General features: G+C 49.4%; 1 protein-coding gene across 5 annotated transcripts in view; it reads right to left on the bottom strand.

Annotated features, from left to right (window-relative positions):
- BCL11A (BCL11 transcription factor A) overlaps nt 1-12,877 on the bottom strand; it is a 147,383-nt gene extending 134,506 nt beyond the window's left edge. For 2 of the 5 annotated variants that reach the window (XM_069608038.1, XM_069608042.1), the window contains exons 1-2: nt 11,275-12,817; nt 5,029-5,358 (exon numbers count right to left, since the gene is read on the bottom strand). In XM_069608038.1, coding sequence (XP_069464139.1) covers nt 5,029-5,358; nt 11,275-11,329 — 385 coding nt within the window. In that variant the 5' untranslated portion in view covers nt 11,330-12,817. The other 3 variants (XM_069608039.1, XM_069608037.1, XM_069608041.1) reach the window with 3 other exon arrangements.
- Nucleotides 12,878-25,672: the final 12,795 nt, after the last annotated feature.

Genomic DNA, 25,672 nt, shown 5'->3' with positions numbered 1-25,672 from the left:
CAGAAAGTGTGGTCATCAAAAAGAAGGCCTTGCATAAAAGTCCAAGGGACCAAACACAGTTTCCTTTAAGAATGAGTGCACTGGTGGGACAGCGGGTGGGGAGAGATGTTTCATGATGAGAAGGATCATTAGGGCATGCCGAAAGGGGGTCCAAAAGATGAATCAGAGCGGTAGAGATGCTAAGTATTAAAAGGCATAACGGTGGACCGATAACAGCAATCATACCATTCATACTACTGCACTGTATGTTTATAAAAGGCTGGGAAAATAACGAGGGGGCACCTGATCTGCCCATTAAAACGCCTCAGCAAGCTAAGCGCGCTGAGAGAAACAATTGAACGCAGATACAGTGATTGCTAATGGGGTTTAAAGAAATTTTGCACATACAGGCATCAAGTACTTTGGCCAGTAATGACAAATCAGCAAAGAGCATGTAAACGCGGGGTAGCGATGAACCCATCTAACAGCTTAACGATGAAACATTACCATTTAATACTTCAAACAGGGATTCCTGCCAATGATAATGTCTGCACCACTGGCTATTGTATGCGAGAGGAGGGACTGATTTACAAAAGCGTTTTACAATGGCGCAATCCCATAGAAAAATATTTGGCAAATTAGGCCCAAGAGTAGCCATGAAAACGGGCAGTTTGCATGGGTCCGATGGCGCATTTCTGATGGCAAATTCTGCGCCTGCGATTTTCTGCCTTGACATCTGCTCTGTGAAGAGATGCTTCTCTGAGCAGTGGCTCATTAGGTTCTCATTTAAGTGTGCAACTCGCCCTTATTCGCTGGACGCCACAAAGAACTGCGCGGGCACAGCAAATGGCAGTGTTTGGCATTTGCAGCATGGCACTGGCTGCCTTCTGGCTAATATATGCCAGGGCTCGGCGCCTCTTCATAACGGTGCTAGTCATTGTTTGTGTTCAGTTGTTGTCTTGTACCCACATTACATGTGCACGGTTAATTCTGCTGTGACCATTTCATGGCTAGCTTACTGCACAGTGATATGATAGGTTATTTTAACACGCTTAATACCCAGAGGTTTCTAAGCGCGGACCCGGGAATCGAACTTGTGGTGCTCCGTGTCGTCTTGCTTCCAAGGCGAGCACGTTGCCCCTGAGCTATCCTCCAAAGAATAATAACACCCATACATTTATGAAGCGGTGGGAGAAAGATGCTATTAGATCATAAGTTCATTAAATAAATGTACAGGCCCTGCCATGTTTTAGATACAATTTAAAATAAACCTTTAAGGTGCACTTTAAATAAACAGTGACCAAGAGTGTTTGCAGGCAACAGGCCTACTGTGTATGGTCCAACACATAAAATGTAGAGGACCACCTTTAGAAATGACAAAGCGTGCTGGGTGCCCTGCAGTGCGCACCTGAGTTTCACGACAACACAGAATGCCCCAGACAAAATGGACTCCCCTGGAGTGATGTAACAAGACAGCACTCTCTCTATGAGGGCACCAGGAAGGGGGCCGCAAAGGCTGCTGCTGGCAATAGGATATTCTTCTGTTTATTTATGGGCACAAACAACAAGTGGGTCGTGGGGATGGACCCATCTGAATTTACCTAACAGGAAAGGGCAGTAACAAATGGTCTTTCAGTAGTGAACACAGGCCTGGCGCTGTACCTTATTAGAGAGAGCGGATCTTTCTTAAATGTATTCCGGACCGGAATCTATTGACTGTTTATTTGTAAAAATATAGCACCTGTTTGGGTATTCAAGGAAAAATATTAACCCCTGAACTACTGAGCTTTAATCAAGTTTATGCAAAAAGGATGTGCACACTTGTCCTTAGCACTTTAAACAACACCCCAGAATTTTTTTTTCTCTCGAATTTACCACACCAAAAACTGTTTCTTTGTTTAGCATTGCTCTGGGCGAGAATGTTCCTCTTCTTCATTAATGTATTCCTTACACCCGCAATCCTCAGATTTCAGTCGGCTGTTATATACACTCATATATAAGTCTGTATATAAAACATTACAATGCCGAGGGCTTATTACTTCTGAGATCTAACCAAGTGGAGCGGGTGCTGATGAAGACTAAAAGACAAGTGTGTCTACAAGCCTTAAACTTCAGGGCGCCCTGTAACAGCTAACACCACGCCCTATAGCCTCATGCACAGCAATCGACGACCACCGGGACACCGAACATGCAAGAATGCCAAGCATCGAAAGTATTCACACTCAGTGCCAACATGAGCCACAGTAATTCAATAAAAGCTACCCATTCAGTTCCACTGGCATCTCGGGAGACAACTGAGACAGAGCAAAGATACCCCGAAGAGTGACCCAAATAGTTGAAAGAGGAAATGGGAGGATCTTTCCCTACGGAACTTTGTGTTCTTAGACTTCTGTGTCAACACGGTATCAGGAAGGATATGCCTCTGCTTTCCCATCACAATTTAATATGTCGTGTGAAGGCAAAACTTAATCAAAATACCTCTGATGGTTGTATGAAGATTGATTTATGTGGGTAGGGTGGGCTTGAGGGTTAACAACTATGGCTATGAAGACCTGTACTTTGCATTTTCATACATGTTCGGGGCATGCTGCTTTGTCGATTTATTCGAGTCATTTACTTGGGGTTTTTCCATACTGCATATAGTATAGTATCTGATACAAAATTTAAAAAATGATGAATCAAAAATGCTGTGGTGACTCAGCGAGCATGTCGACTCTGTTTCGCGTAACTGCTTCGAAGCACAGGACGTGGCCGTCCATGTGCTGGGTATCCCCTCCCTATTACACAAGAGGTGCAAGACCTTGTCATTGAAGCCCCCGCTATGACTTTGGGCACTGCACTGCAGCCATGTTTTGCAAAGCAGTGAAGAGATCCAAATACGAGTATTGCTCCCTAGTAGCTACGAATATTTCTGTTATGTAAATAAAAAGTTCTGCAAAACCCCCATGTATTGTGTGCTCTCAAGAAAGCCAACATAGTGCACTTCATGTGAACCGGCTCAACACAAACTTGAGTCAACAGAAGCAAACCTCCTCCCTGACAATGCCAATGCTACCTGCACACATTGCCTCTGCTGCAGAAGTCTTTCGCGGACTTGCAGTCTAAGCAGCGTGACCTATTTGGGACCCTGGCAAGAAGCATGCTTCCAATTCTTGCCTGACAGAGCCTGTGCTGTGTCTTTTAAACAGAGCTGTTCTATATGTAAATATGATCTTGCATCACCCGAGTGCTACTCCATATTTGGTGATTTAGCCTGGCTTTTGGAGCTCTGGGGGCTACATCTTCACCCCGCTAGGCGCTGGCTTCATTACTCATATCCAAACTCCTTTTCATTCTTTCATATTGTAGGCAGCGCATGGAAATGGTCCCCGCCATGCACCAGGCCCTGAGAGGAAGGGGTAAACATCTTTAACCTACACAATGTCAAAAGACATCGCAAAGACTTCGGGACTGATTCACTTGGATTTACCCATTGAAACACACTTCGTGCATCATCAGGCCCTGTGAGGCCTCCATTTTAAATTGGAGCCTACCTTTCATTGACATCTTTTGAGCATTGCAACTCTTTAACACAGAAAAAGTAAATCTGCATGGATGCCTGTAAAGCTTTGGAGAAAGTCGCATAACAGCTTGGAATTCAATGGATGCCTGCAGAGGAAATAAATGGCTTGGCGCGGTAGACGGCTGGGGCACACACAAGAGACTCATTTTGGGCCCTAATGCAGTGAAACACTATTTTCACAATGTGAACTGTAGTGCATGTCTGTGAGTATGCTTGAGCTATTATTTATTAAATGAGGAGCTAAACATGCTAAATAGGTGAGATCCTCAAAATTTCGAAAGACATGTTTGTGGTGGTACTATGTTATGTGCTCGTTTCTCTATTGATTTTATCAAAGTCAAAGAAACAAATTGCCCAATAAATATATATATGGGAATATATTTAGGGGAGCTCTTCATAATTTTCCATCTAAAGTTTGCCTACACTCTGGCCACTAGTCTAAGCACCCATGCACTGCTTCTGTACCATGATTTGGTTGTAACTTGATTGGCTGTTTATCCACAAACCCCCCTCTCGCAGCCTCTCTTTCGGATGGGCCGATTCAGAGAGGTACATTGCAACAAACACATCTGGCTATTAATACATTTTCTGGTGGCAATAGATGAAAAGGTGCACGTCACTTCCAAGCGCGAGGGATGGCGCTTCACACCAAAAATAAAATCAAGATGCATCTGTCAAGACCACATCAGAGGCATGAGAGAAAGCGAGAGAGGCGCATTTATCATGCGGCTGAAGACACTGGCTGCAGCGAGAAGCCCTTCCTGTCACACCAACCTTTGGAAATGTCCAACATGCCCTTAAAGTTTTCGACTGAGCATGTCTGCGCGCTTCAGCGGCTGCCCTGGCGACTCTGGCCTGGCCGGCTGAAAATGGCATCTTAAAGTCAAGGTCGTGGTGTCACTTTGCCACAGGGCTGTGTTTAATTACAGCCCATGCTGCTGACAGACAATATGGATTCAAGGCTGGGGGGGTGAGAGGGTGGGCTAGCCAGGAACACTCTTAACCCGTTCTCTTCTGAGATGGGAAAGACTTCTCCTGAACATCTCTCCCTTCCTATGCCTGCATTCAGATCTGGCCAATGGCAAAGCCGGGAGCATAGCTCGGTAGCAATGCACTCGCCTTAGGAACAAGATGATGCGTTGCTCTTGGGCTCAGTTTCCAGCCCAGCACTTAGAAGCTGGTGAAGCCTTGCATTAAGCGCAATATAAATGACCAATAATTAAGTAGAAAACTACTTTGAAACATACTGGACAGCTAGTGGATTTCCTCTTCAAGGGCCTACTGAGGATAAGACACATTGCAACAAAGGATAGAAAACACACAAGCTTCTATCTCTGTAAACTTGGGAACATAGCTCTTGATATTACAAAATGCACCACCCTGCGACTGCCACTGGCCTGTAAATGGGCAGATCACTAACCTGAGGTTAACCAAACACAATGATGCTGAACAATGGAGAAACGCATAGTTGGTGGGCTTCCATTTACCTGGCACGTGCTCCTGCTTGGGACAGATTCCTCTGGATGACGTCGACAAGCAGTCGTCGTCCTCCGGCGTGACCTGGATGCCCACCTCCACGGGTTGGGCCGTCCGCTTCAGCTCGCTGGGTGACGGCGAGGGTGGCTTATCCACGGCCTTCTCAAGGCATAAGCTGCCACTGCATTGTTTCCGTTTGTGCTCAATAAAAATAAGGATGTCGCCTAGCGGAAAGTTCATCTGGCACTGGCCGCATGTGAGCAGGTCCTGGTCCCCCTCGGGCGCTCCCAGTGTGCCGTGCTCCGGTTCATCGTCAGCAAGAATGGCTTCAAGAGGCTCAGCTGCAGTTGGGGAAAACACAGAAGAGAATCGTCAGAGCCCTTGTATAAGAAAAACAACAACAAAAACTAGGCATGGAATGCTGCACGACGTATGACTCGTGCGTCTCTCTGCGCAACCATACACCGTGCACAGTAACAGTCGCAGCCATGTGTGAGAGGAATTACCAAAATGATCATCATTTCACACATACAGACCACACAAATGATTACTTACTACAGAAAAGTCTCACATTGCACTCGTAAATAAAATGTAAACCTGTCCAAAAACAAAGGCTTGGCAATTGCAGTCCCTTTTTGGGACTAATGGTATTTTTAAAACGTCAGCGAGTGCAATATCACTTTTAATCCATGCACCGTCTTTCATTGAGCAAATGAAAGAAATGGAGGGATGGTTTGATTATTAACATCATTTGTACTCCCTGTGCACTACATGATGGAATCCCGTGATCTTTGCTTTGTGGAGCAATGGACAAGGAAAAAGGTGAGGAGGAATATTCCACTGCAAGGATGCTGCAGACGGACTTTCTTTTTCATCTGTGAGGCCGAAAGCCATAACTTCTGTGGGTATGTCTAGTCGGTGACATTGAGTAGGAGTGCACATTTAGTTCCCAGCCTCTACACTCTTCCCAACATGTCCGCATTGGTGTTGGCCAACACACAGGACTAGGCCTAGCCGTTCTGAGAACTGCACGTCCACACCAAGACTGCAAGGAGCCCTGTATGTGCTCAACAAACCGAATGTTGACAATGTCGACAGTCATTTCTGAAATCACTTCCAGAAAAGGGATTTGCTGCAACTTGATTTCTATGCTCGTCGTTGCTTAAAATTAGCACTGCAAGTCTGTACAGACATGTGCTGGATCTCTTTTTCACTATGTGATCATTTATTTAACTGCAATCGATATTTCAACTTGGTAAAAAAAACTTGACGTTTATGTATGCACTTTTCAAACAAAGGCACTAAAAACGTGAACGGTCTCGAGAATACACTTTACAAAAAAGGCAAGGGCATCGCTGGAGAAGGAGCGTGGTGGCAAGGACCTCTGAAATGGTTAATCAGCCTGACCTTCTTTAGTAGGCTGGCAATTTCACAATGTAATGAACTTAAAGCCACAGAGAATCAAAAAATAGATTTTAATTTGGCTGTCGAATGTTGGAAGGGATATTGAAATAGGGCACACATCTGGTGGACGGAGGTCAAATGCATTACTACCCTACCCAGACGGAGAACTCCCAGACATGCGGGGGGGGGGTCAAATTACATGAAATGAGGCCCCCACACCCCACAAGGTTCCCACCTGTATTTTGACATGGGTAAGTTGGCACATTCCGTCATCGCTCACCCCCCAGCACCGACCTCCACTTAACATAAGGTCATATAGCAAGGAGGTTGCCGGTTACAGAAAGGAAGCATCTCTTCAACATGGAATGGTAGAGGTTGCCAACTCACCAGACAAAGCATAACCAGGTCCCTGGCAAAGAATTAGTAGGAGCAGCTGTGTTTCGCAGTGGGGTGCTTTCTCAAAACTGATTCTGCAAAGCCTTAAGGAGCAAGGTTTGAAAGCCACTGCACCTTTCCTCCTTGCAAGAATGCAGGCGCCCATTTTAAATCGTGGAAATGTGTGCCCATAGGAAGGAATTGATGATTGCAAATTAACGCAGATGAAATGAATGTTCGACCGTGAAAAACACCCGCACACACACACACACACACAAACCCTAAATCCTGCTCTGCAAAATGAATGCCTGGCTTTACAATCCAAACCAGGAAGCGGAATGGCAGTCGGGAGACTGCTGAGCACACCCCCATCATTTCACCCAATTAATTTTATAGGAGGCAAAGTTCTTGAAATTAACAAGATGATCAAATGCACGGCGACAACCCCGCAACCTTAACATGTCCACAGCTCTTATGGGTGATGTGTGATCATGAAGAATAATGACACCTGGGCGACAGGCACACAAAAGAGGACGCTCGTGGGAAAGAGGAAGACGTCGACATGGGACAGACAGACGGACAAGCCAGTGCGATGCAACAACGGGGGTTTGCGAGAACAAAAAGGCACAATGAAAACAATATATGTTTCAGGGTATGAACCCCCATTGTTGCTATGTGTGCTCTCAAAATGTGACTGTTTTAGGAATGTAGTTCTGAATGCCAGAACAATTTCACCCAGTGACTTAGACTGTTGTAATTTGGAGGTTGAATTGGAGCAAATGAACTGAAAGGCAGACGTGCGTTGATAATAATAAAGTACACATGAAGCGTGTACAGATACACACGACGCATGATATACATATATATATCGTGCGTGCAATCCACAAGCATCTTTTCGTCTTTCCGATTCCAGTGGCCACATTTGCATCGATTCGTAGTCCACAAACAAAACGCATTGTAGTCGACGACTTTATTTTCTTAAAGTGTTAGCGCATCCGCCTAAAGCCCCTTCCGAGTGTTCTTCGGGACAGGCGGGGGCAAGGCTCGCGGTGGGGCGGCGGGTCTCTGGTGGCCGTGCCCGGCCTTGGCGAGCACGTGCAGGGAAAGGCAGGCGTGCCAGGCGGTCAACAAGGCGGCCCTCTGTGTTACAGGAAACCTGCTTCTCATTTCCCGGGGGCCACTTCAGGACGTTTCTTGGAAATATGGGTACTCGGGCTTTCGAGGCGCCAAAAAAGAAAGAAGTAATTGGAATCGCGTGCGCTCGACGGCAGCGAAATAGGTGGCACACAGCCCTACGCCCCTCTATCACTCGGCGGGTGTAGTCCCCGTTTCAGAGGGGCAGAGGCGTGTGTGTTCCTGTGTATGGTGGCATGTATGACGAGACATGTACATAGCGTGCCTCTAAACACCCCTATATTGCAGAAAGGTTACTTTTCGCGCAACACACGCGTAGCTGATATGGTGCTTTGTTTTTTTAAAATACTTTACGCTTAGAGAGTGCGGCTCAGTGAGAAAAAAAGCAAGACTCCAACTAGTTTCCAACGCGTGCTATGAGAGACAGCGGCTGTGCTTTCTCAGAAAAGTTTTTTTTTTCCTGAAGTCAAAATTAAGAACAAAGAGAGGAGGGGGAGGGGAGGTATCTCAGCCGCCGTGCCCCTCCAGACAGGCAAATTATGAAAATGAAGCAGAGCTCAGGAGGGGGAAGCGGCCAGGTTCAAGTTCGTCTGCGTTTGTTGATCTTCGTGTGCCTCCTAGCGGCGGCCAGGGGCTCTGGGCGCCCGCTTCCCCCTCGCGAGAGCAGAGCTCGGACACAGCCTGCAGAACCGCACGGCGACGGGGCAGGAAAGAGGGGCGCGGAGAAGCACCACCTAGGCCACGAAATCCACAACACGACGTTGACGTCTGTGGTGATGGGGGGGGGGGAGAGGCTGCACGTGAGAGGCGCAGACAGAATACATGGGCCCTGAGAAGGGAGTATGGGAGTACGTGAGAAGGAAGGAAGGAAGGAAGGAAGGAAGGAAGGAAGGAAGGAAGGAAGGAAGGAAGGAAGGAAGGAAGGAAGGAAGGAAGGAAGGAAGGAAGGAAGGAAGGAAGGAAGGAAGGAAGGAAGGAAGGAAGGAAGGAAGGAAGGAAGGAAGGAAGGAAGGAAGGAAGGAAGGAAGGAAGGAAGGAAGGAAGGAAGGAAGGAAGGAAGGAAGGAAGGAAGGAAGGAAGGAAGGAAGGAAGGAAGGAAGGAAGGAAGGAAGGAAGGAAGGAAGGAAGGAAGGAAGGAAGGAAGGAAGGAAGGAAGGAAGGAAGGAAGGAAGGAAGGAAGGAAGGAAGGAAGGAAGGAAGGAAGGAAGGAAGGAAGGAAGGAAGGAAGGAAGGAAGGAAGGAAGGAAGGAAGGAAGGAAGGAAGGAAGGAAGGAAGGAAGGAAGGAAGGAAGGAAGGACTGCCTATGTCAACTATAGGAAAGTGACCAGACTAAAACTGGAAGCAAAATAAAGTTCATGAATCGTGCGTGATTTTTTCACTCATGGAACTTTTTCTAGGTAGGCATTCCCCGCCTGGGAGAATGGCTGTGCCGGGTGGCCATGCACATCTCTCAAGCCTGTTTAACTGTTAGCCCCAAAATGACACAGTTCCTGCCATGATGGCCACGGTCATATCTATAAAAGGGCTGCCCCTTTCAGAACTGCGCTGATGTGCAGAGGCGGAAGGCGAGAGCATGACTTTTAACTGGGGATCCGAGCAGGCAGGAGAAGCCGCGGCGGATAAACACTCGCAAGCCCGCGCGCAGACCGCCCGCCCGCCCGCCTCTCTGGCAGAGAGCCCTCCCCGGAACCGAGGGGGAGGCTGCCGGGGGATCTCTCGCTCACACACACGCGGCGCTTGTAAACAGCCACACACCAGAGTTTCCCCAATCAAATCCCGCTTCCTCCGTTTTTTGAAATTCTTCCAAAAAATAGTAAAGAGAGGGAGGGAAAAGCTCCGCGGGCAGCAGCGGCTGTGCAAGCGTCGGGGAACAGGGTTAGGGCTTTGCATGGTTTGGAATAGTGTATAAGGAAAAACAAATACAACTTAAGCGGCTGCCTCCAGCGGCTGGGGCTGCCCACTGTCCTGACTGCAGAGCTGACCAGAGGAAGACCCCCACCCCTTATCTACAAATGTAGAGTCCCCGGACTCAGCGTCCCTTTAACCAAGGACTCTAATTTCTGGTTGCACTCATGGCTCCGAGGCCTGGCTCCCTGTCGAAAATACCTTCCGTGCAAGTGGACGGGGCTTAGGGCAAGGGGACACTGGCCCCCATACACAATGTAGGACAGGGGTGAAGGGTTCCTGGTGCATAGAGCATATGCCATCAAGTGAAAGTTGCCCACTGCAACTTGGATGCAAACGGGTGCACCGTGCAAAGTGCATCCAAGAAAAGGTGCATACTGATGCACCGTGCAAATTGAATCCAGGGTGGCTTAGAGCATGCCAAATACGATGCGAGGAGAACTGCAGTGCACAACCTTTGTTCCCGTGAGAAAGACACGGCAGAGGGGCACGCTCTGTACAATGTTTGTAAATAAAAGTGGCCGATACAAATAGTTCCCAGTGAAGATTCTTGGTGCAAAATCTAGACACTTGCAGTGCTAAATGGTGCAACATGCATCCCGGCAAATGCCAACGATATAAAACTGCCCCAAAAGAAATACAGAGAATGAGCTTAGAGCAAAACATGCCAACCTCGAAACACGAATGAAAAGCGTAGTGCGCATCATAGAAGCAAACCACACTATGGAATAAGATGAGCCGTGCAGCGTGCATTGACGTAAATGTGCACACTGCTAAATATCCCTGAGCGGAGATGCACAGCCCAACACACGGAAAAGTGCAAGCTCGATGCACGGAAAAGTGTGATGCAAGGTGAATACTAGTTACGCAAGCAAAGCTGCGCCGTGCAGGGTATACTGAAATGCAGTGCACATCCTCGCCATGCAAAGCAGAGCCGTTTCCTCGTTTCACCCAGGAAGCAGCTGCCGAGGGCTCGTGCTCTGCAGGCACGGGGGCGCAAGGAGCGTGGCGCCGCCGCACATGCTGCCCGGGCTCGGTCCCTTCCGCGCGGGGAGAGAGAGAGCCTGGCCGGGGTCAGCGCTCCTCCGCGAGGCGGCGCGTGCAGGAAGGGGGGCGCCGGGCGCGCCGCCAGCACTACCCAGGAAGAGTAAACAAGTTTGCAATGAGGAAAGTCAGGTATCTCTTTCCGCCTGGCGGCGAGTGCGCGTGTTCAACAGATGCGGAGAGAGGGGCAGCAAGGGGGAAGGATGCAGGCGCGCCGAGGGTGCACGGGGACACCCCCGAGCAGGACACTCAGGTGGAGAATGGAGCGAGATGCACACGCATGGACACCCACACACACACACCAGGTCGCACAGTGACAGACAAGTGGAGCCGGGGGCGCGCGGGCAGAGGGGACGGGAGTTGACAGATGCCGGGCACAGAGGCGTGTACTCACGTGTGAACTCCCGCTTGCTCAGGTGCTGGGGCTTGCCCTGCTTGCGGCGAGACATGGCTGGTGGCCCGGGTGCGCGAGTCCTGGCGGCGGGCGCGCGGGCGGGCGTTCGCTGCTCACACGGGGTCGGGGGCGGCGGGGGCGCTCTCCCGGGCGGCGCGGGCCGGCAGCCTCATCCCAGCCTCTCGCCTCCGAATAAACCAGAAATAAGACAAAGATGGCGCGGGCGGCGGGGCAGCGCCATCCCCCGCTCCCCGGGCTGTGGTGCGCGCCTGTACCTCTCTCCCAGGGTCGGCGGAGGAATGAGAGGCAGAGAGAGAGCAAGAGAGGGAGGCAGCAGGGAGGGAGGGAGGTGGAGAAAATGGCAAAAGCCCCCTGAGCTGCAAGTTCAAGTGCGGACGTGACGTGCCCGCCGCCCGCCGCCGCCAGCGCGAACTTGAACGTCAGCCTGGGCTGAGAGGACAGACCCGGGGGGAGCGGGCCGGGAGGGGGCCGGGGCGGGTGGTGAGGAGGGGGTGGGGGGGGGCTGTGGGGAGGAGGGACATGGCCGAGGAAGGAGGGGCCGCGGCGCCAATGGACAGCCGCCGGGGGCCGGACGGGGAGCCAGGGCCTGGGAAACCAATGGACGGCAGAGGGGAGGAGGCAGGGGCGGGGCGCAAGCGCCACACACACGGGGGAGAAGGGAGCCTGCTGCCCGGGGAGCGGAGAGTGGGGCTGAGGGGCGAGGGAAGGACTGGCGGAGGAGTCCTGAGGGGGAGAGAGGGTGCCCACCCCCCCCCCTAACCCCGTGGCCGCAAAGCTGGGGTGTCTGGCAAGGACCCGGGCAGCAACTTTAGTAGAGCAGAGAAAGCGCCCAGGGCGCGCGGGCAGAGAGAGGGGGCACCGGGGGGCCATCTCAGGTGTCACGAGGAGGCAGACCCCTGTGAAGGAAGCTGCGTGAGTAGGGGTGAAACAGCATAGGAAGCTGGGAGAGGACCCAGGGTCCGGCGAGGAGAGCGGGCGCCGTCCGAGGGGCCTGGGAAACACCCGGGCTTGGCCTCAGGTGCGCATGAAGGGAGGCCGTTCTTTGCTAGGGATGGACGGGCGGAACGCACATTCCTGAAGGAAGAGTGGAGTGCTGGGGGGCGCGGGGGGCTCGGTAGAGAGTATTTTGGTGACGGGGAAATGAGAAGTGAAAGAGGCGCGATGGGGGGGCGGCATAGGAAACGAGGACAGGTGGCACGAGGGGCTGGGGACGTGTCAGCGCAGCTCGGAGCGCGGCTGCGGAAGAGGAGGCAGGGTGATGAAATAGAGCGAGCGGGTAGAGAGATCCTCGAAAAAGCCAGAGGAGTAGGGTCAACCCCCCACTCCCCCCCAAAAAAATGAGGAAGGGAAAATTGCCAAACGAGGGGAAAGACAGAGAGATAGTAAATCCGGTTAATAAAAGAGAGCGCGCGAGACGAGCAGCAGCAAAGAACGCGGAAAAAGTGCAGCGTTAAGAGAAGTGAAGAGGAGCTGAAAAGGCGACTTGCGGCGCGGAAAGGGGACGGGGGAGCAGGAGATGCTGAGCCATACCCGTGTGGTAGTTGGCTGGCGTGCAGCTGGGGAGGAGAGCGTGTTGTGAAATGGGAGTAGGGTTCTGTTGCGGGAGGGGAAGGACTCCTCCCTTACATCACAGACCAGGGAGACGGGCCCGAGTGTAAGCGGGAGGTGTGTGAGGAAGAAGGCGCGCCGGGATTGGGAGAAACTCTGAGGGGAGACCGACGACACCTCTCAGAGCGACCGGCAAGGGCCAGGCTGCAAGGGGGCCTGACTGGACGCACTGACGGCGAGAAGCGACGACTGACAGCAGGGAGACGGGGGGGTGGCCAAGCAGGCACCCGCGCCAGTTACCAACCGCACGCGATGGACCCGGGAAGGAAGCAGCTCGACTCTCCGGGCTGAAGGAAGAAGCTTTGAAAAGGCGAGGACCTTTGCCCGGGGAACCAGGGGGCACCCGTAGGTGCAGGGAAAGCGGGGGCTATCCTACCCAGAATCGCTCTGCCCATTCCACCGAAAACACCTGTAGGAAGGGATCTCTCTTGAGCACGGTGGTTGGGGGGAAAGCACCCCTGCGGCGCCTTCGGGACATATTTTCTGTGCAAGCCTTCGTTTTGCGTGAATTTCTTTCGAATTGTTCACGAATTCAGCAAGGAAGGCGAGTAAATCATCGCATTGACTATCAATTGGCGGCATTTCTTGGACGACACCTCTTCTGGCTTTGAGGAGCACCTATCAGAAAGGAAAATTCGTGGTGGTGCGGGAGTGGGTTCCTCGGGGCACTAAGGCATTTTCGGAACGTAGTCCGCACTTGAAAGCAATGCACCAGAGCAGCCAGCGCCTCCCCGCTATCCCGAGCCCTCACGATGCCACCCCTGAACACCTACATGCCAGAGTCACCTGCTGCCCCGCGCTGCCATGTCAGCAGAACTCCCCCCCCCCAAACAGCGTATCGTGTAGCAACTCTCACCCAAAACAGTGTTGTGTCCCACTTGTGACGGGAGCATTAGGCAGCGGCTACTGAACAGCGCCCTGCACCTGCTGTGCGGCCCCTGCGTCCCGATTTGCCAAGTGCATGTCCCAAGCCTTCCTTCTCGCTATTGAATTACATATTGGCACTGAATAACCACCCCCCCCCGTCACAATACATGTATGTGATCTTTGCTGTGCTGCCCGAACCACTCCAGCAACGTCCCAATTCACATCAGATGAGTGACGGGGACTCACCCCTCGCTGTGTGCTGCTGCGGCCGCGTGCACTGGCTCTGGTACCCGGAATGAGTAAGCCAGACCCCCCCCTCCACCCCTTCCACACACACATCTACCCGTGTAAGGAGGGCCACGGAGTGCCTTCTAACGCCACGCAAGTAGCACAACTCATCACACACACACATTCCTGTTACACCACGTAATGGATTTTTCTCCTAGAAAAACTCGTGTGTGTATGTGGATTCTGGAGCACTTCGCTCCGAGGGGCGCAATTTATCGGCGTCCTTGTTTCAGGCGCTGGGTTCGGGGGGCAGCGCATGGCAGAGCACGCCCGGATGGCGGCTGCTTGCATTGTGTGGAGTGTGTCTGCCGTGGCTCTCTGCCCGCAGGTCGCGGCCGGCGGGGTCTATGGCTGTGCCCGTGGCGCTGGACCTAATGATTACCGGTGCTGCTGCTGCGCTGGCACACCCTGTTATTAATGTTGCCCCTAGGAACGGCGGGTTTTCCTCGGAGGTATTTCTGCGTGGCGTTGCCCTGCGCTGCTCATTTAGTTTCGGGGCCGGGCGCTGCGTTGCTGCTCTATTCGGGATGGAGGACACCCCGGATAGTTCTCCCCAGTCCGCCTTTCGGGATATCCGCAATCACTGAGCAATCACAATGTCCGATGACTGTTGTTTCTTGCTCATTTATAAAATCCGACTGGTTGTGAATATTCTGTTGTTTGGCGGGCCAGTTAACCATCTACACAGCAGTGCACGCCGGGCAGGCTCTTGGCGCTTAACTGTTGGGTGTTGTTATTACTCAACACGGTGGTACTCATTACATCACCCCAGGAAGAGAAAAGGCTGCCCACACCGGCAAAGCTGGCATTATCAGGTGGGTTATCCCATTTAAAAGCAGCTCCACTCGGTGGGTGCACAAGCCACCGAGCCATCATCCGTGTAGTCTCCATCCTCGACTGTTTCAGAGTCTTGTGACAAAAAACATAAACGGACATATTTTAGAGGCACACAGTACATGCACAAATGAATGCATATGTTTTGGTTATTGGAATTCTCGTTGATCATTTCTGGTTACAAGAGTTGTCCTTCCTCCCAATTTCCATTGCCTTCCTTGGCGGTCACCCAGTAGCTCTCTGCTGTTTCAATGGACCCTTGAGCAGTGCAGCCACACTCTAGTCTCTGCACCCCACTTTATGTACCCACCTTCTACTTACGTACGACTTTAGCCCTATGCAAAGCAAATGCCTGCTAACAAAATGAATGCATATTTGGACTTTTTCTTTCTTTTTCCTCTTGGCCTCTGGTTCCATTGTCTGTCTTGTTGCCCAGCTCTAACACTTATTGGAGACAATATTTGCTTGTCCACTGCATATTGTGTGGATGTCACGCAACCCTACAGCTAAAGGGTATATCAGCCACTTTTACTCCCTAAAAATGGGCAAATAGTCTGGAAAAAAAATAAAAACGGAGTAAAAAACTCCCCCCTAAATTGGGAAACCCACACATATGACCCTCTGCCCCTGCTTTCACTCACACAGCCCCATTGGTATGTTTGGACTAGCAGTGCATGTTGTAGGTATCACAGGAAGAAATTGCTTGGAAGAAGTACATATGTATCTTTTAATGTGTATGAATAACTAGGTGCAAAGAAATCATTATTACAAAAACATTTCCCTTTCCTAGTTAAAACATATTTGTACTTGCTCATAAAATACTCTCATTGGGATCTGGGCTTACATGTTTCCTCCCTAAAAAATAATTTTACTCCCAAATTAAAAAAAGAGGAAGAATAATACTTCTACTTCTAAATCATATCTGTAGCACTGGTGGCATGCATGCGCGCACATATGTTGGATTCATGCATGCGCAAAGCTTACCAGACGTTTCCTCAAAGCGTATAGAGGTTCTTGCAAGCAGCTATGTATTGCCTCACGTGCTTATCAATGTTTGCCATTTTCGAAAGTCTTTTCACCACCCCCCAACCCCTGCTTCAGCAGGAATGGAACACCGGCTCTTTGAGGACCATTTTTTTCCTCTAATAAATTCCTTTGGGCTAACTGATTGTTCCCGGCTATTTTGGCAATGTCTTTGTTAGCATTGGTTAGCCTTACTTATTTAATATACTAAATGCCCCTCAACCCCATCGGTTGTCTAGGGTCATCCTTGTCGCAAGTAGGCCTTCCCTATGTGCTCATTATACAAATAAGATCTAGCCCTGACCGCGGCACGGAAATTTGTGCACAATCATACTTCCGATATGTTCATTAAGGCCTCATTTCAAAAGCATGTGTCATGTGCACATTCTTCTGCAAAGCATGTGCTCTTTTTTTAAGTCCATTGTAAAGCGATGGTCCCCCAGCTGCTCATCTTCGAAGAACTCCCATCCATATCCAGACGGAAGCAAAAGAACAAATAAATAACAGTGCAAATGTTGACTGTCTTCCAGGTACCTGGGCAATAGGCAATTACTTGGAGCCCCTAAATAGATTCCAATGATGCATACTTTTTCTGTAGGACCAGTAGGCCTTTTTCCGAGAGGCCCATGCCTGGTGCACAGGAGCTTTCCCGATCGATGCCCAGTGTCGGCCTCTGCTGTGCATTTCCGGTTTTCTTCTGCCATAAAGTTCAGCATCACCACCAGATGACCCACAGGAACCATGGTCCTGCCACAAACATTTCCTGCCTTCTCTCTACCCTGGCCTTTCTTACAGATGGCTCTGAAGTTGGCGGTATGCCGGAATAATGCAAAATATAGCACATTAGTCAACAATAAATGCAGCTAATAGAACATGAGTACTATTTTTCTGCATAAATTAGGTCGGAAAATAGTAACAGGAAACACTTAAAACAGATTACTATTGGTGTTAGGATTACGATCATCATTCTTCTCCATCTTCTTCTCTCCTTCTTCTTCTCCATCTTCTTCTTCTTCTCCTTTTTTCTCTTGTAATAAAGACACGCTCTCAGATGTTGGCTTTGTGGAGCTGGAAGCCCTTTGTTGAACAGCAGGAAGATGACACATTTGAATGTCTTTAAGTGCATTGTTAATCTCAAGACATTCCCTGCACTCCCGGTGCTTAGAAGGAAGCCCGATGTGGAATAATTGCATTAGATTTAGTCATTCTAAAAACCTGGCTGCATTTTAATATTCGGTGGGTCGGCAAGCCCAGCCAACCACGTATATCCAAGATAATACAGCTGAGTTGGCTTTTGGCGCGCACATAATGGGTGCTATTGCTCAGCTCATTTGTACGCATTCTATGACCCTGAGAAAATTGAAACGATGACCAAGTCAACCATTTGAGCTCCAAAACTTGCTACCTGCAGGTTACTCACAGTTTATAAGTTGCCTTGGTTTTTTGGGCCATGATGCAGCCAAATAAAGGAATATTTTCAGCGGGCCGCAATGTAGTCACGTCATAATGCACGGGTTTCGGATTTTGTGCTGCATTTCTCGCTGATCATGCCCATAGTGGTGGCTGAGATTTCTCTACCCGTGCAGACTTGTGCATGCCCTTCTTTGGTGCCATTCAGCCCCACACTTGCGTGTCTAATGAGGGCATTTATAGAGAACTATTGTTGCCAAACCCTTGTAAGAAGAAACAGGGGTATGGCGGAGGTAGTCGATGAAGAAAATAAGCGCAGTACAAAGTGCATATGCCAGTGGCCGAGCACACCTTGAGAATAAGGGGAGAGACCCATAGGTGTGGCCTGCGAGTGGCATGTGCTACCCCTGCAATCTAATTGGCCGCCCCAGATGCCACCCCATGATCCTATCCTATATGTGTGTCTGTGTGTATGTGCGTGTGGTATACGGTAATGCTTCATGCCACTCCTGCATAAGTCAGTGCCCCACTTGGGCCACACCAGTCAAAAGAGTCTGGACACGCCACTGATGAGACACTGAAAGTGGACGGGAAGCAACATGGTATGCAATGCCAGTGGTCTTCAAACTGTGGGGATGGCTGCCCTAGGGAGGTTCGAAGAGTGTCCATTAGTGTCCGTGACTTTTTAAAAAGGAATGACGGTGACTGCTTTTAAAATAAAATATAATCAGTCATAGCATGGAGGAGCGCAGAAATAATAATTTCACTCAATGGGGGCATAATATAAAACGACCTATGCACTCCTACATTATGTAACACATGCACAATCAGTCTTCCTAGCAGAATTGGTGGAAACCAAAAAGGAGGAAATCCCAATGGTTTTGGGAATGAAATAAAGCAATGGTATTGGGTAAGCAAGGGCACAAGTGGCCACCTAACAGCAGTGCTCGAAGTATAAAAAAAAGGTGTGAACTATGTTCCCTCTGCCCGCCCTCTGTTTTGCCCACTCCCCCATACTCACTTGGCACCCCCAAACCCCATACCTGGGTCCTTGCTTTTCTCTACTCCACCCTGCAACATTGTGTTCTACAAGAGTTCTACTAAGACTAAGACAACGCACAGAAAGTAAATGCATTCCAATGACTGCCATTAGTGACTCATTGTCCTCCTCAGCATGCTCCTTCATGCAGCCTCCCCTTCACCACCCACCATTCCCACCTCTTAAAGAACATGCCCAGCCACACACACACCCTTCTCATTGCCCGCAAACAAAGCTGAGCTTGCAGCCAATCACACACGCATTGCCATGAAGCTGGGCTGTTTGGCAGCATGGGTTTTACATCCCAAGCAGTCTATTGAAATAAAGAACCCCAAATACAGCACCTGCGAGATCACGCAGTGCATGTTACACAGGGTGAATATCAGCAAGGCATAGGTAGGTTCAAGTCGCCAGCAGGGGTGACATGCAAAACAAAAAGGATGTTGTAAAAAGTTGCCGTCCTGAAACCGTATTCTGGGTCGCATAAAGTAAGGGCGCATGAAGTAAGGGAACGATGAAACGGAACGCCGTTCCCTTTAGATCCTGCCCACTTTGACCTCTGCCTAGCAGGGTCCGGAGAAAAGAGCAGGACCCGAAGGGGCAGACGGGATGGGCCTGGTGGTCCTTCACCTAAATGACCTGCAGATTCTGTGTAAGGTGAACCCCCTACTCTAACACCCCCCACCCCGTCAGGGTTTTAAACTGCAAACTCATCCTGGCAGCATGTGCCTCATCAGATCCCTAAGATTTAATGGCCGCCCGACCCCCTGCTTTATAATGTTCTGACAAGTTTCCTAAACATGTTTTCTGAATAATGCACATCCATTCACGCTGCTGCGGAGCACGGCGGCGGAGCTGTACATCCTAATGCGCCGAGAGAGCGTAAATCACGCAGGACTGCACAGCCCTTTCGGTAGTTTTCCGTGTGAAGTATGAGCAGCGTGGCCTCCAGACGTAACCTTTGAGAAAAAAAGACAGTGCTTTTATTTTATGGTGTAAAGTGCTTTTAGCTCCAGGGCTCGGGACGTGCATGTGGTCAACAAACAGCCTGTGAAGGCTACAGTGATACAGTCACTCCCAGCGCTGGGTGGCGGCTCCGCGTGAACCGGGGGCGAACGGGTTAAAGGGGCAGCTGGATGAAAGTGACAAGATTACCGCAAAACCTCCACGGCCTGGCTCCGAGGGCCAGCTCCTTCCATTATTTACTTGGGCTTAAACAATAGGAGCAGTCGCTGACCGCTGAAAGGGATTATCGCTGTGCACGTGGCCTGGGCCAAAGCTGGCAGGCACAGGTACAGTAACTTCTATGCACACATCGCGGTGTCTGCCTATTATACATACTTGCAAACGGTCGAATTCCGGAGCTTTTTAGGTTGTGAGTAGCAAATCTAACATCGTTTTAAATACAGTTTCTTTTCACCAAATTTCCAAGTGTTTTATTACAGAAGGATAAATGTAACAGCTCTTGAGCAATGTACAATGTACTGAGGCCGCCACTCATCATGTAACCTTCTTCAAGTATGTGACGTGTTCCTTGTAGCGCCCATCTGCTCTGTCCTGCACAAAGTATCGGGACTGATAACCCACCAGGGTAGTACTGTTACAGTATCTATGTTTACTGCAAAGCCTCATTTCAACAGCAGTCTTCGTGCACGCGTACCTCCAGCAACCATCTGCTCTTTCTAGGCCATCTTAAGTCAATTCCCTTGACTCAATGTGTCCTTTACACATTTCATACTGAGTTGAAAATGTACACTCAAAGAACTTGTTTTCAGTTGCTAGTGTGGGGTTTGTAATGATAGGCCGTGACACATCACAGTGACACACATCCAAGATACGCAGACATAAGGCGTGTATGGTATACACCACTCTTTTTCCATGCATTCTGCACAGTGGATGGCCGGCAGTTGTGCACTTTGTGTACCACTCCAATGCACCAAACAGTGGTCAGATTCTTCATCGAGACACACATCCAAGAAACACAGACATACGCTGTGTGCATGGTACACACCGCTCTTTTTCCATGCATTCTGCACAGTGTATGGCCGGCAGCTGTGCACTTTGTGTACCACTCTAATGCACTTAACAGTGGTCATATTCTTCATAGTGACACACATCCAAGAAACACAGACATGAGTCGTGTGCATGGTACACACCGCCCTTTTTCCATGCATTCTGCACAGTGGGTGGCCAGCAGCTGTGCACTTTGTGTACCACTCCAATGCACCAAACAGTGGTCAGATTCTTCATCGAGACACACTTCCAAGAAACACAGACATACGCTGTGTGCATGGTACACACCGCTCTTTTTCCATGCATTCTGCACAGTGTATGGCCGGCAGCTGTGCACTTTGTGTACCACTCTAATGCACTTAACAGTGGTCATATTCTTCATAGTGACACACATCCAAGAAACACAGACATGAGTCGTGTGCATGGTACACACCGCTCTTTTTCCATGCATTCTGCACAGTGGATGGATGGCAGCTATGCTCTTTCTGTACCACTGTAATGCACCAAACAGCAGGGCCATTTGAATGGTAATTGGGGCTGAGCAGCGGCGCAACGAAACCTACATTCCGAGGGGGGCTAACTAGTGATGGGAGGGGCCACTTCAGAAATTGGGCTGGCAAACTTGGAGGCTCCCCCCCCCACTGTGCTTCCCCCAAGGTCTGGTGTGGGGACCAACTATCAAATGATACATTTTAAAGCACCAGTATGCAGAGAGGCGATGTAAGTCTTTCTTGAAAGTAGCAGCTTTAAAGTTTTACTGTGTTTGGGCAAGTACATTTTTCTACACAAACACAGCAAAACTTTAACGCCTCCAGTTTCATGCAAGGCTTTCCTTACCTCTCTGCCTAACAAAATACAAGTGCGCACACCATCCCCGCCCCAACTCTCGGATGTGAAAGACATAGCGGGCCATCCTTCATTGGCCACCCCCTTTCTGGGGGCATGAGACATAATGTGATGGATACGCATACCAAAGAATACTAAGGACCAGTGGAGTATATTTGGAAACACAAGATCATATTTTTTGGAGTCATACAGCAATACAGGGGGCAGTCCCAGCCCAAAGTAAATTCACATCCTTAGGCTTCTAAGGTGGCCCCGTACGCGGGCAATGTCATTGTCATAAATTCCCAGGGACACTTGTCACTTCCGCTTTGCAGAGTAACGGACATACACCTTTGATTATCACTTCCGGTTTGCAGAGTAGCAGGCATACGCCTCTGATTGTAACAGTGAAACAGTAATTCTTCGGGACCACTGAATCTCGTTGACGAGGAGTCTCAACTGTCCCTAAAGGATTCAGTGCCCATCGTCCGAATTTGGCTCAATTGCAGCCATCGGGAAACCGCCCACGCTCAAAACCGCTATGTCCTTCTCCTCCCCGGCTAGGACTGCCCTGTAACTCCGCCTGTGACAGAAAAAAGAAAATTAGCAACCTTTACAAAAGCATGAACAAAACAACCACTAAACTTACACCCTTCGAAGTCCACTGAAAAGCAAAACAAATACAATGCTTTAATTTCAATGAGTGAGCTAAACTTTATAGTAAACAAACATAATTCTTGACTACTCATCGCTTGCACTAAACACCCCAGAACCATTTCTTTACTTCCACTGTGGGCTTCTGATATCCTATACATTGGCAACCTTTACAAGAGCATGAACCAAACAACCTATTAACTTACACCCTTCGAAGTCCGCTGAAAACGCAAAGACATCAACAAACTAATTTTAATGGGGAATCAAATTTTATAATAAGCACACATGTTCCTTTGATTACCTGTCAATTGCACTGAAAACCCCAGAACTACTTCGTAAATTCTTCTGCGGGTGTCCTAATATCCTGCAAGAAGGGCAAGGGTCTGCTCTCTTGGCACCTTGCACTGGTACACCCTCTGTCTCTGGTCTCACGTTCCTGCTCATCCTGCCACCCTACTGCACTGCCTCCGGGCCACCCCTTGCACTGGGGTTGTATCTGTACCAATACAGCCCCCTGCCCCCTTTTTTTCCCTCCTGCACTTATCGGACCCACCTGATCTGCTGCCTCAAAACTAGCACTTGCCACTTGACTGCACTACCACTTTGTGCTGATTTTATTATTTATGTATTTATTTTTGTTATGATTGTTTATCCTGTTTCTCCTTTGCTCTGCACTTTCCACTTTCTCCCTCCCCTCCATGCACTTTTCCCCATCCCCCTCTCCCATGCACTTGCACGTTCTCAATGTCACTGGGCCTAGTAAGATCGTTGTTTCGTTCTCCCCTGTTCCCCTCCCTTGCCTTGTCGCGCTCTGAAACACCTGTGTATGAGCGCAATATAAATAAAATATCATATCATATCATAAGGGTGGGTGGGACTTCAGGCAGGGTGGGTGCTGCAAACAGACACTCGGCTGAGCAGTCCCCCCCGCCTATGTATGCCTCCCGGAGCCCTGCCGGATGTGGCTGGGCCCGGAGACGCCCCTTGCTACCTTGGAGGAGGCAAGGTGGGGGTGCCCCAGGAGGAGGTGGCCAGAACGGTGGCCCGCTATGGAAGCTGTCCCTCTAGCGCCCCCTGCGGGGGATTGACATCCCCTCAAACTGTAAGCACAACATGCATTACAGGATTCATTGATCAGATCAGAATGTATATGTTATCAACAGCCAGACAGTAGTCTCACAACCTTAGCTATGTACTATGTACTATCACAATAGCACAGCCTGCTATTTTTGGCCTGTGGCGGGGAGAGGCTTCTTATGGTGGAGGCTGGGGAACGCGCTCCCTTGGCCCAACCATTCACACACATCTGGTCTTCATCTGAGAAACTTGTTTAATGAAAGTGTGGTAGTCACAGATTGAAGTTTAGAGCAGAAATGCATACACCTGGTGCACTGTGTGTACTACTGAGATACACCATTAATAGGCAGCTGCCTTTGTCTGCTTACTGTTTTCTGTGAATGTTTCTATTACAAACAGCACTGTCTGCATCAGGGCACAGCCTTTTCCTGAAGGTTGTGTTTTGGCTGCCTTTGGCTGTGGAACGTGTTTGCCATAGATGCTTTACCTCTCTCTAACACCAAACATGGCGCACAGCCTTCAGCTGCTGGCTGAGCTTAGTGTGTGTGTGTGTGTGTGTGAGTCCCACTCAAACAGGCAATGTCTGCCATAGCCTTTTGAGAGGCCTGCGTTTTTGATTGTTTCCGAGATTTAAGCCATTTTTGGAGAATGTCTCAACTTGCTCAGATTACTATTTCCCAGAATGCCCCCAACCGGCCACTTTGCCTGTGTTGTTGATGCCCTAGGGTTCCCATGCACCCATTTTTCAAAATGTCCCCATTTGTCCACACAACCGGTTTCTATATTACTCTACCGTTTTCAGTTTTCATAATGCCACCCTGCCAACACCACCAGTTTCTATAATGCCATGCTTGCCTACATTACTGCTTCTTATCATGCCCACGCGTGCACAGTTCCTTGGGAATGCTTAGATCATTCTCTGGCTAAACGCAGCCTCCCACACACACACACACTTACATGCATACACACTGACACCCACTCTCACAGTGTTTTTGAATGAGTGTAGGAAGGAGACCTCACCCCCCGTCATTCACTACCTTTTGATTTTCAAACCTCATTCACCCAGTGCCTGGTCCCATCCATCTGGTACCACGTGACTGTATCATAGCCCATCCCATCCCTAGTGCCTTATGCTGGGACCGGACCCTCATCAGTTCCACAGCGTCCACTATGGGAGACCATTAAGTCACCAGTGACCCCCGCTACCAATAATGTCCCGGTGTCCACCCTTCCCTATCTGGTCCTCAGTTTCATCCCTTGCAATCTTTTGCCACCACAAAGGCCCCTTGGTACGCCCCCATTAGGCCCCCGACGTCTAACCACCCCATATCAGATATCCCATTGCCACCCTGCCATCAGTTAGGTCCCCAGTCATATTTTACCCCCAAGTGGTGATTCCAAAGGTGATGTCATTGTTTATGCATGGCAAATTGCAGCAGTTTTTCTTCTTCTTTGTAACCTGCACGTTGCTTCAACCAAAATGTTCTATTTAAATTGTAAGGTTTTTATACTAATCTATCCATGTCCTCTTTGCTGGGAAGGTAGCAATAACTTCCATTGCTGCAAGTTTTTATTTCAAATTAGTACCCGGCGAGGGAGAATTAGAATGAAAGAACCATTCTGATTGGCCCTAGCCGGGGCCTTACCCGGCCAGGAATCCCTCTGCCGGGATTCCACTGCTTTGTCCCTGGTGGGGGGCGTGGCAGCCCCATAGCCAAGGAGGAGGCTTGAAGCAGGGCCATCCCCGCTCCGAGCCTCCACACGGCTGGAGACCAACTTCGTCCCCCACTGGAAATTCAGGTATGTCTATTTTTTTTTCTTTTCCTCCCCACTCCCCACGATCCCAACCCCACTTATCTTCTGATTTTTTCTTTTTTTTCGGGAGCGAACGCTCTGGGAACACTCCTGTTCCCAGCGCATCTGCTCCCGATGGCCACCATGGAAAGGCTCCATTTTCCCTTTCCCGGCGGCCATTTCCTTTAACTTTTTTTTCTTTTCTGTTTAGAAAAAAATGCTATTAGTACCCCGGTGTTGCGGGCCGGGGTACTAATAGCAATATGCCCCTCGCAGCGGGGGCATTACCGAGTCTGGTAATGCCCCGGGGCCCCTATGACCGGGGCATTTTGTTTAAGAATTGCATTTTTTGGAACGATAGAAAATTAAATATCGTTACATCAGAAAGCTTTTGTCTCGTGATCACCCCTACTGTCGTTATTGTCAGAACGTCCTGAGCTAAATCATCTCTGGATGTTATCATGCAGTAAATTTGTCCATAGAGTGGACTGTGTTGATCGGTATATTTTTTGGATCCGACTGCAGAGCCGACTCTGCACCCCGCTCCACATTGCTGTGTTGAAGTTTCGTGCAGAGATTAAGTTATTATTATAAAGGGAGTTTGTGAATTGTATTTTAAGTGTATTTTAGTTGTTATAGTTTTATAAGGGGATTGTGAAACGTTTTAAAATGAGGTTTTATTTCTTCCTTCACTTGATTGATTGATGGAATAATATTTTGTCATGGAAATTGTATTATGAGTTTAATGTTTACCTTTTTTAAAGGTTTATTTTATGAACTATTACAATAAAAAAAGATATATATCGTCCACTCACATCTCTAGACATACAATGGAAACCAGCCGGCATCTGTGACTACATGTACATAGTACACACAGCACCAGGAACAGATTGACTAAAATGGCCCGCATCCTTTACCTGTGTTCTATTTTCAGTCAATTTATTT

Source organism: Ambystoma mexicanum, chromosome 4q (genome assembly GCF_040938575.1).
Source record: "Ambystoma mexicanum isolate Mex_15411 chromosome 4q, UKY_AmexF1_1, whole genome shotgun sequence".
NCBI classification, from domain to species: Eukaryota; Metazoa; Chordata; class Amphibia; order Caudata; family Ambystomatidae; genus Ambystoma; species Ambystoma mexicanum.
The sequence above is the reverse complement of the archived record's forward strand: the minus strand, read 5'-3'. Positions and strand labels throughout refer to the sequence as shown.